We start from the raw sequence: 19,013 nt of genomic DNA, 5'->3' as shown, positions 1-19,013 counted from the left end.
GCAAGAGGCAATTGAAGGAGAGAAGTGGATTCTTTCTAGCCCGGTTTTTGTTTCTCTGGATTCGCACTTGAACTCTTTCACTTCAAATAAAAAAGGAAGGGGGGAAAAAAGTAAAACATAGGAAGGAATTTATGAGCTAATTCATCCAAGTGTGGGAATATGACTGAGATCCAGAGGCAGTTTTCCAGTAAGTATCTTCCTTTGAAAGTAAAACTGTTTAGACCTCCCTGTAATGAGACCAAAAAGGAGCGTGAGAAAAAAAAAAAAAAAAAAAAAACTGTGAAAGTTGGGTAACCTGGGCAGGGCTGGGCCACGCTGGCGGGGAGTGGAGGAGCTCTGCTGGTGACAGCAGAGCCGCTGATGTATACAGGTCGCAGGAAGTGTGAGCTGCGTAGGCGCCGCTCCCAGAGGGACCCGTGTGTGGCGTTGACGTGATCTCAGAGACGCTTCCCTGCATATCTCCTCTCTAATAGTGATCCGAGGGTTTATCGAGAGGCAGCTTTGTGCTATATTTGTCGAAGTTTTACCTAATAATGTCTTTTCTAACTCAGCATTAGTCAATTGAGTTATTGCATGGCCTTTTGCTTCAAAAGCAACAGGCTATCTGAGACTGAAATAGTAATCTTTCTTTAATCTTATTTTGGTTCCTGTCCTCAGGGAAACATGCCATTTCCAGCTTGCAGAGTGCAGAGAGCTGGGTCCATGAGCACATCGTCTCTGTGACTCAGCCTGGCTCCGGCTGTGCGTGTCCCTTATGTTTGTGTGTGCAGCAGAGCTCAGACACCCACGCCCTGCTGTGTGAACCCAGCGCCACCTGTCGTCGAGTCTGCCGTGGCCCCTGCAGTCCACTCGTCATCTGTGGGCTCGAGCATTTTTAGACCCAGCCCTTACATCTCACGTACGCCCTCGCATCACAGTTGAGATGGGCAAGAAAACAGGGTTTTGTTTTTTTTTTAATCAAACATATAGAGATGGACCCATATGTGCTGAGTATGTGTATGTTTGCATGTAAACTCCACTGTGGAAATCAAAAGCATATGGTGAAACATGAAGCGTAAAGGCGGAGCTTCCTGCCTTACCTCTTGCACTGACTGAACTGAAACAAAAATGGAAGTGATGCAGCTATATTTATTTAGACTAAGATTAGAATATACACCTATTTGCTAATTAGGTGACTGCTGGAGGCAATTTGTTGCAGTGAACTTTATTCATAGTCAGCAGGATAAAATACATTTAAATTTGGAAATGGAATGCGACAAAATGTGTTAAACAATTTATTATTAAAGGCATGCATTTAGGGGAAAAAATTGAATATAAAAAAATAACATTAACTGTAACATTAACTGTATATGTCCATATATTCATTCATAGCTGGTGGTATTTAAAAAAAAAAAAAATCAAAAACAACATTAATCAGTCACAGTCTCACAGGAGCTAAGGGGGAGCTCAGATGTATTACAGACAGATCATCAATCAGAGTTCACACAAATATAGATTTTAATTTACTGGAGTAACTTTAATAGAGACTTCAGTATGATTTACCCCTGTTTTATTATGCGGCGGTTCAACTAATCTTTCAACTTGAAGTGACTATTGGGTTTTCAATGCACTCCCGTATGCTAATAGGTGCCTCATGTAACCATACCTGTTGCTAAGCTTTTTTCGTTTACTCTCAGTGTGACCACCTCAGCTGTCATTCATGCTCAGAGTCCTGGACAATGGCAGCAAAACGCTCCCCTCCCTCACCCAGCAGGGAGTACATGTCTCTGAGCATACTTGGACTGGGACATCCAGGTCCAGGTCTGATGGATGAGAACTGAGAGGACAGAGAGTCCAAGAGAGCCTGGCACACAGAACCAGAGTCAGCAAAAGCATGTTTGGACACTAATGAAGAAAGTAGAGTTCGCAATCTGATTTACCATTTTTCAGGTAGTCCTTACCTGTTCAAAGTAAGTCTCTTGCTGCAGCAGTGCCACTCTCATGCGCAGCTCCTCCAGCTGTTGTAGCTCCTGCTGTGTGCTGTAGGTTACGGTCAGGGGCAGAGGTGAAGCCGCCCCATCTGCAAACAGGCCGTCTGCCTCAGACGGGCAAAGACAGCCTCCCTCTGGCCTCCATCGATCCCATGCCTTCCACTCTGACGGAAAACCAGGTTATTTTTAGAGTGTCAGCAACCATACCCCAAGACGTTTTTCTGCTCTGTAGTCGCCGCTTTAAATAACTGGGACTTCGCCGAACCACGCTGAGGGAGGTGGCTTAAAAATCTTGCTGTCACGGAGGAAGGAGATCGTGGATGAGGCCAAGCAAAGTACTGATCTGACGCTGAGGTTTCACCGAGGCTCTGTTTTCATTTTCCACATGCTAAGACGGACACCCACATTAGCTCGATAGCACGCTACAGTCATCAAAAACATCCGGATCGTAAAATGAAACCAGATAAATCACTGTGAAACAATATGAAACAAAACACTGGATGGCCCCTCGGTGTGAGGTCTAATACACACATTCAGCTCGATTTGGCAAAGAAAAAAGTGTGAGGTCCTAGAATTAACTGGAAACTTTTCTCTCACACTGGCTTTGCCAATATGCTCACGTTACGTTTGAAATTTAACACAGACACATAAACAAATGCCCCTCACTGAAAGTGACCTGATCACTTTCAGGAGGTATGCGATTATTTAGATGGTAACTGGAGGTACTGGAAACTGTTCCTTACTCAGTGCCTTGCAAAAATGTACATGCACCGGATTTTATTTAGGCACCAACACCCCTCCTGACCCACTAGGGACAAGGGTGTAAAGAAAATGGATGGATGGATGGACTTAGCTACTGCTGTCTTTTGAAGCTTTTTGTTGTTTGTATGAAAAGCTTACAATGCTTCAACATCCACATCAACTGGGATTTCTAAAGTTATATCAGGGCATTGTAATTTCAATATGTCTGAAGGAAAGTTACAAAAATGTAAAAAAAAAAAAAAACTGACTTCCATTGCCCTGGCATTTGGAAGAACAACTATTTATTATTTAACCTTTACCAAATTAAAATGAGTCTAAAAAGTCAAATTTAATTACAGGCAAACAAAAAAAGTTTTCTTTTTAAATACTTCATATAAATATCTGGTATTAACTGTACATGCAGTTTTTAGCTACAGTTTAGTGTTACTCATCATTTCTTTATCCATCACATAAATTCTCAATATGAACAATGATGTTTCTGGTTCCAGCATGAAAAAATGCAGAGAGAGTCAAGTGACATAGTTGCAAAGCACAGTCTGGACTGACAGGGTGATAGCTATACAATTAAATTAAAACTGGCCCACAATATCTAAGAGAGACTGCAATTTAATCTTGCTTTTTGGTCATATAAAAGTTTTACCTCGCTTCACTTTATCTGCCAGAACGTGGAGCTCTGCAGCTGCCAGCTGCAGCCCTTCAGGTGTCTGGCTGGAATGGGACTTGGTCTGCTTACCACCTGTTGAGGGAGATAATTAAAAACTGGTGTTACTTGCCAAAAGTACTGCACAACAAGGTGGGATGGGGTAGCTCTGCAATTAGCACTCTGCTTGCAGGTTATTACCACCTTGTAATAGTCGAAATAATTACAGAAAAGTCCCAAATGTATTTTTGGCAAAGAAAAGAAAAGAAAAGAAAAAGAAAAAACATGATCATATATCAATCAAAAATAGCTGATAAATAATCTGCCAACTTTTGTTTCCACATGTTCATGACTCCTTTCGCATGTCAACACTTCTATTGATTGTTGCGTTCTTAGTTTTGATTGTCTCCATGTACAATTCAGTTCACGGTTCTTACCCGGAAGTCCAGTGTCCATTTCTGGCACCTCACTGGCAAGAATATTCTCGGTCTGGCAAACGTGTGCAAGGTTGAATGCCTGGTCGGTTAGTCTGTGGAGCTGGAACCTGGTCTCATTTGGACTTCCACTTGGCCAATCACTAGGAAACTAAAAGGGTCAGAGCAATAGACAGCAACAAGGGACTGAATGGAGACTGTACAGTGCCTTGAAAAAGTATTGACAACCCCTGCAACTTTCCACATCAGGGCACCTAATAAGAAGAAACTTTACAGGATTTTAATGGGATTTTCTATGACAAGCCAATGTAAAATAATACAATGTTCTCTATTAATTTACTTTAACAAAACCAGATAAGTCTGTAGAATGGAAACAGACAAAATAGTGCTGGATAAGATGAAGACTTTGGTGATTTTTTTTTTAGCAGAACATAACCCTAGACAGTTGAGTATTTGAAAGTTAATTAACCAATTTTGAAAAGAAATATACTGGAAATTAAATATATATATTTCAAAGCAGAAGATTACCGTTGTCCTCATTCTCTGCATGAAGCGACTTCTCCCAGGCTCTGGATTCCTCTGTAAGGCAATGACTTTGTCCCACAATCTAAAGTTAATATAAAGGAGGAAATGTCAGAATCAAAATATTAAATCTGCACTTTGTAATAATCTTATATAAACAAAAACAAACACTATACTTAGCAACCTGTTTTGTTTGCTCCTTAAAGATTTCCATTTTGCAATTTCCTCAGAAAGCCCCCTGCCCAAAAGTAAAGTAGAAGAAAATACACATATCTCTTTAATTGCAACTAAAAGCATGATTATTTCCACAGCTCATTTGTGCTAAACCTACCTGTTGTGTTGATGCAAACTGCCGACCCCAGGTCCATCTGTCCCTGAAAAGGACATGTCATCTGAAGAAGGCATGGGGACAGATACAGATTTGCTCAGCCCATCGTCTCGGGGCATATTGCTTCTGACCGTCTTGTTTGTCGAGAGCGAGGCTGTGATTTGATCAGGAGATTTAAATCCTGCCAAGGCAGTCTGCTGGTGATGCCCGGCCCGAGCAGCTGAGGAGGGATGGTGTTGGGTTCTGTTTTTGGACTGTGCTGGTTTGTGGCCCGCTGAAGGCCTTGAGCTATGTGAAACACTTGGCTTTTTGGGCCCTTTTCCGTGAAGGCTGGCAGATTTTTTACTTGACTTGATGGTTGGTTGATCATGTTTAGTCACTGCTGATAGAGCTGGCATGCGTTCTGTTGCTTTAGTTGTGGATAGTTTTCTTTTGCCGGAGTCTTGCTTAGAGACCTCTGAGCCAGTGCGGACCCGAAGAGCTTTTTCCAGTGCTTGCTCAAGCAGTTCTATATCTTCTTTCTCCCCTGGCGAGGACTCTGCATCTGAGAGCAGCATGCCGTCACAATTAAGTGATTTCAGTAATTACTCCTTATGGATATCATAATATAAATGACGTGTTTTCAAAAGGAGAGAAAAGTGGATGCAAAATAAAATATTTTTGCTTTAAAATGCTCACAGTTTTGTCAGTAATTTGTCATTCATTAGTCTGTAAATTAAATCTATGATTTCAGAAAAAAAAAAAAATTAAATACAGTCAGATTCATCATGCCACGTTACCTGCAGCAGCACTGTCTGCTAATTCAGTTTCTTCAGAGCCTGCTTCTGGTTGTGGTATCCTGAGGGGGGAATAAACAAGTTACTAAGCAGTACATTTTTCCTTAAAGAAGAAGAAAGCAAAGTAAGGAATTAACAAGCAGAAACATCAAAAGCAATATATTAGTATATTGAAGGCTATACCATTTTCATAGTCCTTTACTAAGCTACTTACTCAGTGCTGCGTGTTTTTGAAGAAAGTACTAGCTTTTATAATGAGAGAGATATGTCAGAATATTATCAAAAATTATTCACTATTTGTCATCATATAATAAAGTAAAAGTCAGATTAAGTTAAGGACAAATTATTATTTTTTCTGCTGAATTCAAAATGACATTCATCAGATGAGCCTTTTCATTGTATGTTGCGGTTTTATGACACAACAGAATAAAATTGGAAATTAATGTAGCATTCGCGAAAAGCTCATCTCTAGCCCCGTATTGAGGGAAATTGCAGCCTAAAGTAGTTTTAGTCTGACTAAACAGCTAACATGACAATTCTGAGTTTTATTATCTCTTGATACTGAGTATGCAGCGATAGCAGAAATAATGAAGTAGAAGCCTGAATCGTTTCACAGAGACAAAACTGCATCAAAAGGCACTGCTGGGATTCGAACCCAGGATCTCCTGTTTACTAGACAGGCGCTTTAACCAACTAAGCCACAGCGCCGGATACGCTATCATCGACAAATGCGAGACTTTGACCATTGCTATGTCAAAATTGAATTTATTTAAATTGTCGATGATATTGCAATGATATTGGCCACTAAGCATTGAAATATTTTGCTACTTACAGACTATGTAAAATTTCTCGGTGAAATTGAATGCTGTGGTTAAGCCTGACTTGTTCGGCCTTATAGGTCTTGATAGCCTCCTCTACCGCAGAAAGCAGCGACATGTTTCCTCGGAGATAAACTTCTCTCGTAACAAAGTTAAATATACCGCTTAGCGTTTGGTTCTCACGATAGGAAATGAACGTACAACAACTACAAAGTATAATAGGCATTCAAAACCGCAGGTTGATATCTTGATATATAAAATACTCTTGACCCGCGAAGTCTCACTTAACGGATGCGGAAGCCACGTTTCGTCTGCAGTTGGTAATTACGTTTAACATCTACATGTTCGGTAAAAATAAACCAAGTTGGTTATTACGTTTAACATCTACATGTTCGGTAAAAAACCAATCAATAGTAATTCTATAATATTTTTTAATGGCAAGTAGTAGGCTATGTATTTTGTTTTATGCAACAAACAACCAAGCATAAACTAAAACTTTCAAACTTATCAAGGTTCCCAATTCTCGCGAGAATTACCATGACAACGTAGGACGCTGTTTGCACACGCGATTAAAAAAATAAAACTTCAGTTTTATAATCACTGTGAATGCATTTAAAACGATGGCTTTGACGTGCATTTTACATGCTGAGTTTTAGATAATAAAAAAAATATAAGCTACAGCTCTTTTACCATCTATTCATCTATCAATTCATATATAATATTTTTCATGGTTGGCACCAGAAACATTAACATTTTAGATCAATTAAAATTCAGCACCTTAAAATATTCTCATTTCTACCGTTTGAGTATTTTCATTTTGGCACTCAAAGCGTGATGAGACTGTACCATTCATCTTTGTTTTTAAACTTTATATCACATTTTAGATTGGTATTGTTACCCAATGACTTCCAGCTGCCTTTGCTATCTTGTCACACTTCCATATGATCAACCATATGATCCATAAACTCAAACAGACATAACTTAAAGAAAATACAAAAAACAGTTTTTAAATTATGATTTAATTTATGAAAGGGACTAAGCCAGGGGTGTCAAACTCAATTTCACTGAGGGCCACTTCAGCATATTGGCCACCCTCAACGGGCCACATTAAAAAGACGATACAAATCAGGAGTGCCCAGGTGCAGTCCTTCAGACTGCAACTTTTAGATGCATCCCTGCTAAAACACACCCCAGACAAAAGGTTGACTTCCCTCATTAGCAGCAACTCAGTTCTGTAGAGCCTTATAATGAGTAAATGATCCAGGTGTGTTAGAGAAGGAACACATCTAAAGTTGCAGAAACTAGAATTGGGCACCCCTAGCATAAAATGTATGAAAATACAATGTTAAAAACAAACTAAACACCTCATATTGTTAAATAACGCTTTGCACATTCAAAACCTTTGGTTGAAATGGTGCGTTAAATTCAAGTCTCCATTACAGACCAGAGAAAACTAAAGAGAATGCAACACTGTGTTAATCCATTTGAGGAGCCGGCGGTTTATCTTGAGGAAATAAATGACGATGCAGAAGTTAATTAGACTGTAACATGCGCAGTCCGCTGCTCAACCACTGCGGAAGCGGCTACGCCGCTGCGAAGAATTAAAAAACCGCTGGAAGTAACTCATCCAGAAGATTTAACAAATGGAGCCTTCTTGGTGCACGTAACCCAGGAGAGCGGCGTTCTGGAGGAGCGCTGCAGACGTAACATCTGTCTGTTTCGGAGAAGCGAAACCACGCAAAAAAAATAAATAAATAAAATAAAAAAATAAAAATAAAATAAAAAAAAATTTAAAATCCCGGTAAAAGCGCACACCGGACCGCTCAGGGTAAAATGCTCACAGAGTTCAGTTGATCTGTTTGGATCAGACAGATCCAACTGACTAATGAATTAGCGCAGATTTTTCCGCAGATGGGAACCAGGAGGAAGTGCGTCCAGACCCCAGCGGGTGAAGTGATGCTAATTTAAGTGAAGTCGCTTAGTTTAATTTATTAAAAGTTATTGGGGCCTCAGTCAGTGGTTTTTGTCACTACGGAGAAAAATGTAGATACATTTATCTGCTTAATTTGTGATGGGATCTGGATTCACGGTGAATATTAACTAAACCGCATAAAATGCGGCTAAATAGCCGATGTTAATATGATTGTAATTTCACGGGTAAAAATAGTACATGACCGATTTTTTTTATGTTGTCGGTCAAGATAACGGATAACAAAAAAAGTCTAGCGCGACCTGCCGCCCTGACACCAACTCACACATCTTCATTCGCAGTCTTACTTGTAAATCGATTTTTCTTTTCTTGGACGTTTTGATGCTAGCTTGTCGATGTCTCAGTTTTATTCGCTGGGAAAATCAATAAGCAGCTTGAGGTGACTCTGCTGCTCTCTAGTGGCGAGAAGCCGTAATGTTGGCTAGTAACAATCGGAATGCATTGTGGGAGATGTAGTTTGTAGTCAATTCGTGCTCAAAACCTATTTTAAGTCAATCATGGGCCTATAAAACGGTGGGGGTTGGGGGGCACATAAAATGACGTGGCGGGCCACATGTGGCCCGCGGGCCTTGAGTTTGACACATGTGTGTGGACTAAGCTATCCAAGCCAACCTTGCCCTACACAAAGAAATAGCCACATATGTTGCTAAATCCTGAATTAACTGTGATTAACCACATTCTTTGCAAAGCTGGGTTGGAATTCAATGGTTACTACCACATGTGTAGAGTCAAGAAATGACTAACAGATGGCCTGACAACAAATAGTGAACTAAAATACCTGAAACGCAAAAGAAAATGTCAAAACACATTAGGAGATGAGATCAATCAGTCAATCAATAAAGAACAATTTTCATACAATCAGGTCTTTGTCACACCAAGACCTTTACAGATTTTATTAATCAAAGCATACCACCCAGTCAACCTCTGAAATGCTATAAAAACAATGATCAACAAAACTTATTTTCTGCAGTAGCCTCATGGAAAAAACCAATAGAGGCACCACCAGATATTTGGGAAATGGGTGATTACTTTTTCACATAGAGCCATTTTACTTTGGGTAGCTATTTTTTACTCATTAAATGAAATCATAATTTCAAAACTGCTTTTTATATTTTCTCAACTTATCTTTTCTGTTTCTAAAAATGTATTTGATTTTCTGAATCATTTAAGTGTGACAAAAAAAAGTAAAAACAAGGGAAATCTGCAAGGGGCAAATCATTGTTCACAGCAACCTGCTGAGGTTTTCAAATTAGTAGGTGGCAGGAGTAATACTTATGGTGTATTACTGAAAATAAAGGACATGTGTAAACTATGAAGGATTAATCCAGGGACAACAGCAAAATACTAAGTGTGCACACTCCAGAAATGAAATACCAGCTAACCCCCTGCAGGCCTCCACAGGCTGGCCTTTTATTCACACCCTCACTCACGTCGCCAATCAATACCAGTCATACACCAGAGTTTGTACTGCAAGGCCAGGGAAAGTGCAAGGGGGGTGGCGGGGCGGCATTACACCTTTCCCATCAAAATTTTCCTCCAAGAAAATCTCCCAACAAAGCTGAAGCGGTGCTGCTGATTTGACCTTCAGTGAAGCCATTACACTGTTATATGGAGAGGAAGGAAGTGGGAGCAATAACAATGGAGCACTACAATCACAGATTAAAAATATCCATCTCTTACCACTGCCTTTTTGCTGTGTTCCTTCATCTTAATGATGCTGCTTGTTTCCTTGTTTCTCTGACAACCCTCTGGGACCTTCACAGAACAAATGTATAGGGATTTAGGTTTGAAGATGTGGGCTTTATTTTTAATTTCAATAGCCTTTGAACGATGTTTGTTGTGTTACATTGTATTTGGGGGTATCAGAGTACAGGGGGTACCATTTCCAGATCTATACTTGTGAAAATGTTGTGAACTATGTGTCACGTGTCTTTTCACTTTACTGACATACACCACTTTGTGTTTCTCTATCATATAAGATTGAAGTAAAATACACAAAACGTGAAAAAGTTCACAGGGTATACATTTTTCTGCAGGGCACTGTAATTTTGAAAATGCATCAGTGGCATAAATAATGGTCTTGAAGTATTTTCTGAGATAGCAACAGCTTGCAGGCCCTATTGGAGAGACGTGAATCATTCTGTTAGCTCACCCCATCCCCGCTGGCCTCCTGTGGTAGCAGAGGGAGGGGGAGGCACCCATGCTACCCCGGTAATAAAGCATCTGACACGCCAGCCGGCCACCAGACTGATCTCAGGCTCCGACAGTCACACAAGCACATATGCACGCATGTTCACACATGTGCCGCTACACAGACAGACACACACAAGCACACACACACACACAAAAAAGAAACAGATAGGCAGGTTTTTTTTTAATGACAAGACAAGTCAGTTCAGCTTCCAACTGCCATGGAAGCTGATCTGTACACTCTCGAACAGGGTGTACTGATAAAAATAAGAAGAAAAACACTGTCTGAAAAATATCAATTTCCTAAAGTATTAATGATTCATCAGTAACACACACACACACACGCACGCACGCACGCACACACACACACACACACACACACACACAAGCACGCACGCACGCACGCGCGCACGCACGCACACACACACACACACACTTTTTTAAAATAGCATTTGTTATGCAAAAAAATAAATGATAACAGTACAAAAAGCATTTTAAAAGGCTTCCAGCCTTTAAATACAACTACCTCTGTGCAATTCAATTAAAAAAGAGAAAGAAAACAATACATTTATGAGGAATTAAAAATAACTGGCCATAAGTTTCCTCACCTACCTAATACTTTATTATAATACGTTATTAAAATACCTTTTACTCTATCAAAGTCCCACATCTGTACTTGAGAATAGTTTTCTTTACAAATGCTTCTCACCTGACAGAGTTAAAAATGTTTGAAAGGAGCTCAAAATAGGCAGTACTGCACAGACTAAAATCTCAATATCTAAGAATGATAAGGATGATTTTGTGCAAAAAAAAAAAAAAAAAACCCTGTAATGAACATGTTTTGCATAGCCCTAACCTGTTCAAGGAAATGTAATAGGTCACCTTTATTCAGCATTTGTTGCAAGTCAGCCATCATAGATAGGTGTTGGTCAGTCTAGCTCTAGCATGAATAGCACAACTGATTCTACAAAAGCTCAGTGGGGTTTTAGTCAGCATCCTAAGCATCCATCTTCTCCACAATTCGGGAGATGCTTTTCAATAAACCTCATTTGTACCACCAAAGTGGTACAAAGAAAGAAAAAAAACAAGCGTTTTGGAACAGAGTAATAGAACAAAGACAATATCAGCTGCAGGCAATACTCTTACCGTTGTTGATAACTGATTGGACATTGATTATAAAAAGCAAAAAAAGAAAAAAAGAGAAAAAAACAAGACAATAAATACATGAATAAAAGCACATCTGTGTTTTACTAATGTCACAAAGAGTCATGGAAACATCTGCGATGTGTCATTTTCAGAAACAGTGGAAAATAGAAGATACGCTTGTTTTTCTAATCCGAAACTACAAATTCTTGTGCTAAAACTACAATTTTGCGTCAGCATTTCCGGTAGAGACACGCATGTCTGTTTTCGCCGGGTAGCGACTGAAGGTTTTAACTGTTGTTTCGGTGGAGCTCCGCATCCTGCGTTTGAGTTTTAAGTCTTTATTACTGAGCTGGAGGGAAGGTTTGTTCCGCTTGACTATTTATAAAACCAATACCTAAAGATGATTCGTTGCTATCTAGTGGCACGTTTTAGCGTTTTTTTAAATTAAATCTTAACGAGTTTGTTAGCTAGCTTTTAGCTTACTTAGCTCCTTGTAAAGTTAGCTGTTGTCAACGCGTCGAATTCTTGGTTTTGTGTAGTGTGGCAGGATTTGTTTTTATTGAAAAAATAAACTGAAATGCGCGTTAGTTTGTTCGTTTGCCAAAACATATTTAGCGTTCCAGCGCTGTCACGGAGGTTACTGGTGAACTCCAGAAAGCAGGCCTGTTCTGTGTTTTGCAGCTTTTTGTTCAGTCGACCTATGCTATACAAGCGTGGACGTTGTTTAAAGGTGCCTTTGTGAACCTACAAGACTAATTGTGTTTACTGTCACTCAACTTGGTGCCTTCCTGTCAGGGTTAAGTAAGGTCAGCGGCTTTAAGCAGACCAATCAGCTGTTTAAAGGTGTGCTTGTTTTGACCGTCTTACCCAGACCACTAGAGAAAGTGATAATATTAACTCTTATTGTTTTTTTTTTATTGATTGCTTTAAACTGGAGCTACTGTTGTACTTGATTGTCCACCTTCCAGATTTGTTGTCAAGTCATCAAACAAATCTTGATCTTCCTGTTGCATGCAACCTAAGAATGCTCATCTAAACATTTATCATTTTGCCACATGGTGGTGGGAGCATCATACTGTGAGGGATGTTTTTCTTAAGGTGGAACAATGTAGGTGGGGATCCTCCAAAATGTACATTGAAGTTTATGATTGTAAGGTGACAAAAGGCAAAAAGGTCCAAGGGATAGCCGTGTTCAAGGGACTGTACTTAAATTCTGATGAACCTTAAATAATGGTTCCAAATTGGCATTTTTATATGACTTAGTAAAAACTTTACCCCCTTGTGCTGTTTTCAGACTGAACTCCAGAAGAAAATAACACAAAAAAATGTCAGAGAATATGGAGACGGGAGCAAGTGTGTCCAACGGATCTGGGGCAGTTGGGGCAGGGTATGAGAAAGAAGAAGGCAACCTCAGGTAAACCTTTTTTGCAGTACTTTGGTTTATTTTTTTTAATATCTGATTAAGATTACAAACTGTTGCGGGTTTGGAGAACATCTAGAAAACAAGCAAGCTTCGTACTTTATTTTTCTTTTGCTTGGCACTTTAATTGCAGCCCCGAGGATCTGTCTGAGATGCTGGCTGCTGGAACCAAGGAGGTTCACGAAAAAGCAGAGAACACGCAGTTCGTGAAAGATTTCCTAAGGGGACGAATCCGCAAAGAGCTTTTCAAGGTGAGGCTGAATAAACAAAGAATGAAGAAAGTGGGATGATTTTAACGGTATAAAGGCTTTTTCTTTTTTGAAACTCACAGATGGGCAAAGTCAAGTTTTTTGCTTTACTTTTTGTTCATTGTGGGTAGGATGTATTTGTCCACTGAGGTTTCTTTAGTAATTCTCTAAATTGAGAAAGCTCTTGCTGTTACCCCCTGCAGGTAAACCTCTTATCTTCTCAGAAGTTGCTCAGAAGCCCTGATTGAAAATCCCTTATTGGAGTTGAATTAGACCTGGAAACAAAATGTCGTGACTCCATATACTTAACAAAAGATTATGTAAATGAAAATAAAGCTGGAAGGAAAGTAGAAAACATTTGTATTTTTTTTCCCCCCCCCGTTCAGCTTGGCGCTGTTGCACTTTACCACACATACACGGCCATGGAGGAGGAGATCGAGAGGAATAAGGACCACCCCCAATTTGCCCCCCTGTATTTCCCCGCAGAGCTGCACCGCCATGAAGCCCTGGCCCGCGACCTGGAGTATTTCTACGGTCCGGATTGGAAGAGCAAGATCAGCTGCTCTCAGGCCACCCAGCAGTACGTGGACCGCATCCACCAGGTGGGGCAGGAAGACCCTGTGCTGCTGGTGGCCCACGCCTACACTCGCTACATGGGCGACCTGTCAGGGGGGCAGGTGCTGAGAAAGGTGGCACAGAGAGCTTTGAAGCTGCCACCCACAGGGGAAGGCCTGGAGTTCTACCAGTTTGATGCGATCCACAGCGCCAAGGCGTTCAAACAGCTGTACCGAAGCCGCATGAATGAGCTGGACCTGGACGTGGCGACAAAGAAGAAACTGGTGGAGGAAGCTGTTAAAGCTTTTCATTTCAACATGGAGGTGAGAGTCTGAGGCAGCTGATGAATCGAGGCACTTTTACTGGTCGGAAACCCCCCTCCCCGATTTAAATAGAGGTATTATAGAAGTGGGTAATCATCAGTGCTATTCTAATGGAATTCTGTTTAAAATGCACTTTGTTGAACCATTTGTATTGATTTAAACTGTAGTCACAACCAGCAAGTTTATTGTACTGTATTCTATTGGGAATTTATGCGACTACCATCAAAATCGTCACTGGCAGTGGGAAATAGATGCCTCATTTTCATATTTCTTTACAAAACCAAACCAATAAATATGCATCCATGCTCCTGTACTCTTTTATCCTTTAATGAAATCCATTAGTACCGATTACTTTCAGAAGTCCACTTGTGTGCAATTCAAACCCAGCTTTAATACAGCTGTACTGTTGAGGCCCCAGAAGTTAATTTTAGATCTAATTAATGAACAAGTGGCGTCATGAAGACGTATAACCTGTCGCAGCTGGCAGGTATTGGAGAAAGTGGTGTAGAAGATTAAATCTGTGTTGATTCTTAACACAATTTCTACAGTGAAAATCGATGTTGGAGGGCAACTTTATGGGTGCGTTCACACTGCAGCCGGAAGTGACTCAATTCCGATTTTTTGGCAATTCCGATTTTTTTGCCGGGGCCGTTCACACTGCCAGTAAATGCGACCTGTGTGCGTTCTGCAGTCTGAACGGGCAAACGACCTGAAAGTGTCCCGCATGCGCAGTAGAGGGCGCAATAGCGTCAGCGTTCTCAGTGTTCTGCCAACCGCCATAAGAAGAAGAAGTGCTCAGTGTTTGCGGAAGTAAACATGTCCGGCCGGAGCAGCATATTAACAACTTAATCCTCATATAATCCGTCATGGTTGTTGTTTTTCTTCCCACTTGCGCGTATCAGGACGCAGAATAGTGAGATTTGTTGAGAATCAGTGACGTTCAGTTCGGATGAATTTGACCCACTTTCCAACTCAATTAATTGAGTTGGAAAGTGGATCTGGGAACTAAACCAAATCCAACTCAACCATGTTCTGGTTGTGAATCAGAAATCACTCTGGTATACTAATTGAGCTGCTCAGTAACAAGCTGTCTATTAGCAGTAAAGGTAAACACAATGTGTTCCTTTAAAGGTTAATGTATTCGTACAATAAATAATCATGTTCTCTGGCAGATGTACAGCACTGTGCGTGTGAAAGATTTAATGCGATATAAACCACCAGAAGCATCAAATAAACATTAGTACTACATTAAACACACACAACGATGACATTTTTCCAAATGGAACTTGGAAATTTCAATAAGATGGCTAATTGTCTCCTCTTAAAAAACACAAAGCATAGTGTAAAGGTTCAAATTCTATTATAAAATATCAATCCAGGTGTTGCTGTTATACAACAAAATGAAGATTAGGAGAACTTTTGCAAGGTATGGTATGAACTAACCTAATGTTTGCTATGGCAGGTGTTTGAGGAGTTAGAAGAAATCGGCAAAACAATTCAGGAGGATGTTCAAGATGCTGGCATGTCTGTTCATGGGGAGACAGGAGGAGACATCAGCAAATGTCCATACTATGCTGCCAAGATGGGTAAGTGAAGAGTGTGTTGTTCTAAAACGAATCGCTGGATGACTGTTTGCTTCTTCTTGAACGTGGTTTTCTGTCTCCGTTGCATCGCAGCAGCGTCAGGGGGAACAGCGTATTTTGGTCAGCTGGTCATGGCCGCTCTCAGACACCCGACGGGACAGGTCCTGTTTGCCACTTGGTTCGCCGCCCTGGCTGGACTGGCTGCGTGGTATCTGATGTGATCCGGCTGTTACCTGGCTGCTGTTAGAACAGAGGAGCGGCGAAAAGAAGGACAGCAAGGAGCCTGGAAGACTTCCACTAACTGACCATTTTATAAAAACATTCAAATCAGGTCTGTGCGTTTGTGTTTTTAGCTTTGTAGTGGTAGAATTTCAGGAGTGTGATCCGCAGGACGAATAGGGCAACAACTCCCTCCACAAAGCACACATTTTACTTTCTTCTTTTACATTTTTTTTTTTCATAAAAATGTAGATGTTTTTCTTATTTCTCTACCTCCAACACGCTCTCCTTCCATTTGGTGCTTTTCAGTTCTGGTGCATCTGAAGTTATGTTATAGCTGCTTTCTGACGGTAGTAGACCAGCTGTTATAAATTGTACTGTAAGTATGATAACAAAATACAATACTGTTGCAAGAAAAATAGTCAATCCAGATGATGCTAATAATTAGATGTATGCTTTAAATCCTTCAGAGCAACATGAAACAAAGAAGTATTTTGTACAACAAATATAGTCAATTCACAGTGCTACTTAAAAACATCCATATGCTTTAAGCTTTTTCAGTTTATTTGTAGGTTGCAACCAAAAAAATAACATTTATTAAGTTTTTGTTTTAGACCAATGCATTTTTGTCTAGCTCATTATTAAATAAAGAGGTACCATGACTATAAAAAAAACAAAAATTCTGCATCAAAAAAAGCTACATTATGTGATAGATTTTTTTGGTCTATCATAAAAAATCTTAACAACTACCCAGAAGTTTACAGTTATAGCATGACAATTTGTAGTAAGGTGTATGGTTGCCTTTTAAAGCCGCTCTAAAAGCAGAAATTGCACTTAATATCTGGATATATAGTGCTCAGGTTTATTGTGGTGACGTAAAGCCATTCAAAACCCCTAGCTGAAGAAACAGTCCTAACCACAAGATCAGTAGTTGTTGTTTCCAGTTTTTCCCAAAGTACACATGGTTGCTCCACGTTGTTTTTCCTCGTCACCAATTAGCTTAAAAAGCAAACTCTTAAGCGGACTGTTTCTTCCATTTCCAGATGGGAAAAATCCCGTATCACCTTCAACGGTTCTGCTAATACACCGATGCTGTATGTATTTATGTGTGTGGCGTGGGTGAGAACAAACGGTTGAGGGCACGTCTGTCTGTTATTCTATAACATAATTACTTTCAACAGGCCTAGATTGAAGCGACACCCTCCTCCTCTCCCCCAAAAAGCTCTCAACTGATCACATGATGGTGCATTAGCTAATGAGTTCAGAGTGAGCTCAGAAAAATAAAATGGTAAATCGTATCTGCCATGTACAGTAGGTGAGGCCTTGATGAGGCAGGGTTTAAATGGATATGCATCCATTTATTTTATGCTGTGTGTTTTTCCCTAAATATAATGTGAAAATTGTCACATTTTATTGTATTGTCGTCACACTCAAATGTTTCCAAGACGGTCGTATGTCTGCAATGAGACGGATGGTCGCAACCAAGAAAAACCTTCCTTAAAAGTGCAGGATTATTTGACATTTAAATTCCCATAATGGTGAATCAGTTTATTAAATACAAACAATTACTCTACATTGTAGTGCATGCTAACCTCAATTATTCTTTTGTTTCAGAATCACGTGATGGCTAAGCCAATAAAAAGCAGTCTCTTTATGTGCATGCTCTAATTTTCTAAATGAAATATGTTATCGCTTACCTGCGGCAGGAGCTCTTATTTGGACGCAGCAGATTTACCTCGAGATAAACGAGTGGGCGCTTGGGATAAACTAATATATTGATCCTGTACCAGCTCAGCTCTCGTTTCTTTATCCAGTCTCTATTGTACAACGTGCTGGAAGAAGATTCCCATTAAAAACTCAGCTAAGCTTCGTGTTGAGTAGAAATACTTTCTGCTGTAATTACACTGAAGATGTAGTATCCGCCCAGATGGGGCGTTGATATTTTAGGAACCTTTTGGAGTGGTTTTTTGTATTGATTACCCAAAGAAATGTGCTGTTTCTCAAACGTCTGCCTGGTTCATGTGCACAATGCGTTTGCTCTCGCGGAGAAAGACTTGCAGCACTTCCAATGCTGGCGCAGCTGCCTGGTCGCAAACATGCCGAAGGGAGCGATTGAGTTTTGTTTTTGAAAGTCTCAGGTTCAGGACAATGAAAGGCATATGGTCGGGTAAAACAGGAACAGTTTGAAATGCTCTTGTAAGCCCATGTTTTATTGCTTTCTCATGGTTCAAGCATGAAGTGCGCGTCAGTATTTCTAGGACCTACTGAAGGGACACAATCTGCAGCCATAAATGAAAATGTTTGACTAATACGTGCTAATTTTTAATTCTTTTACTCTGCTCCTAATTCCTTTGTATTTTATTGGAGCTTTGTGACTAGCTAGAGCACTTTTATTGTACGAGTGAAAGCCAAGAGTTATATTGTGTTGTCGATAACAAAATAAATGGTTTTACTCTGCATATTTTTCCCCATTTTTTTCGTCTTTACTTGTACAGCTTGAACTTTCTCACTGCATGATGCTGCCACTACCACGTTTATTTTGTGGATATAGTTTTCCTAATCATAATGCAGCATTCCATTTCCTCCACATGCGTTTCAGAGCACCATGCAATATTTTCCTTCCACTTCACTATTTGTGTTGGTCAATTACATAACGCCTCAAAATCCATTGAAGTATGTGGATGTAATGTGTAAGTTGGAGTATAATTTTGGAAGGAAGCGCAAAGTTTTCCCCCAGAAAACTTGCTAAGCCCAGTGGTTGGGGCTGTTGTGTTTTTGAGTTAAAAAATGTCTAAAGTTGACAGGAAATTTGAAAATATCACTTGATGATTATGTGTTATTGGAAGATTAATATCTGAACACCAACTATAAAATCTTAAAAAATGCAAACATAAAAAAAAAACCTTAAATAAGCAATGCTAAGGGTGGTGGGGCAACAAGTAAAGCCTGGTGACCCGCCAGGCTTATAATACACAGGGGAAAACCCTGAAAGCAGCACAGCCTCAAAAATGTTAAAGTGACTTAATCACTTATTAAAACGGATAATGACCAAGATAAAATGATCAGATGTTAATAAATAAATCATCCTT

At 40.0% G+C, this 19,013-nt stretch overlaps 2 protein-coding genes and 1 non-coding gene across 3 annotated transcripts; 1 reads left to right on the top strand and 2 right to left on the bottom strand.

The window, feature by feature from the left end:
- Nucleotides 1-1,188: 1,188 nt before the first annotated feature.
- On the bottom strand, nucleotides 1,189-6,674 carry tedc2 (tubulin epsilon and delta complex 2). The gene is made up of 9 exons (XM_014983593.2): nucleotides 6,265-6,674; nucleotides 5,436-5,494; nucleotides 4,660-5,200; nucleotides 4,513-4,566; nucleotides 4,335-4,413; nucleotides 3,810-3,957; nucleotides 3,373-3,468; nucleotides 1,941-2,134; nucleotides 1,189-1,843 (listed from the first exon to the last, which is right to left on the bottom strand). The coding sequence occupies exons 1-9, from the start codon at nucleotides 6,474-6,476 to the stop codon at nucleotides 1,694-1,696; spliced, it is 1,533 nt and encodes a 510-aa protein (XP_014839079.2). The 5' UTR covers nucleotides 6,477-6,674; the 3' UTR covers nucleotides 1,189-1,693.
- Nucleotides 6,067-6,140, bottom strand: trnat-agu (transfer RNA threonine (anticodon AGU)). The gene has a single exon. It is a non-coding gene; the product is annotated as a tRNA-Thr (tRNA).
- A 5,132-nt stretch (nucleotides 6,675-11,806) lies between the features above and the next one.
- Nucleotides 11,807-18,383, top strand: hmox2b (heme oxygenase 2b). The gene is made up of 6 exons (XM_014983594.2): nucleotides 11,807-11,936; nucleotides 12,871-12,990; nucleotides 13,130-13,247; nucleotides 13,631-14,122; nucleotides 15,585-15,708; nucleotides 15,799-18,383. The coding sequence occupies exons 2-6, from the start codon at nucleotides 12,902-12,904 to the stop codon at nucleotides 15,924-15,926; spliced, it is 951 nt and encodes a 316-aa protein (XP_014839080.1). The 5' UTR covers nucleotides 11,807-11,936; nucleotides 12,871-12,901; the 3' UTR covers nucleotides 15,927-18,383.
- The last annotated feature ends 630 nt before the right edge of the window (nucleotides 18,384-19,013 follow it).

Source organism: Poecilia mexicana, unplaced genomic scaffold (assembly GCF_051168715.1).
Source record: "Poecilia mexicana isolate PSO_F unplaced genomic scaffold, ASM5116871v1 scaffold_8, whole genome shotgun sequence".
NCBI classification, from domain to species: Eukaryota; Metazoa; Chordata; class Actinopteri; order Cyprinodontiformes; family Poeciliidae; genus Poecilia; species Poecilia mexicana.
Note: the sequence above shows the minus strand (reverse complement) of the source record. Positions and strands in the feature narration are given on the sequence as shown.

Excerpts from the sequence above, each read along its gene's own strand:
- hmox2b (XM_014983594.2), top strand. The coding sequence starts at position 12,902 with ATGTCAGAGAATATGGAGACGGGAGCAAGTGTGTCCAACGGATCTGGG. Across the intron at positions 13,248-13,630 it reads TCCGCAAAGAGCTTTTCAAG|CTTGGCGCTGTTGCACTTTA; the intron begins GTGAGGCTGAAT and ends CCCCCCGTTCAG. Across the intron at positions 15,709-15,798 it reads ATACTATGCTGCCAAGATGG|CAGCGTCAGGGGGAACAGCG; the intron begins GTAAGTGAAGAG and ends GTTGCATCGCAG.
- tedc2 (XM_014983593.2), bottom strand. The coding sequence starts at position 6,476 with ATGCCTATTATACTTTGTAGTTGTTGTACGTTCATTTCCTATCGTGAG. Across the intron at positions 3,469-3,809 it reads AATGGACACTGGACTTCCGG|GTGGTAAGCAGACCAAGTCC; the intron begins GTAAGAACCGTG and ends CTCCCTCAACAG. Across the intron at positions 2,135-3,372 it reads GGCAGATAAAGTGAAGCGAG|AGTGGAAGGCATGGGATCGA; the intron begins GTAAAACTTTTA and ends GTTTTCCGTCAG.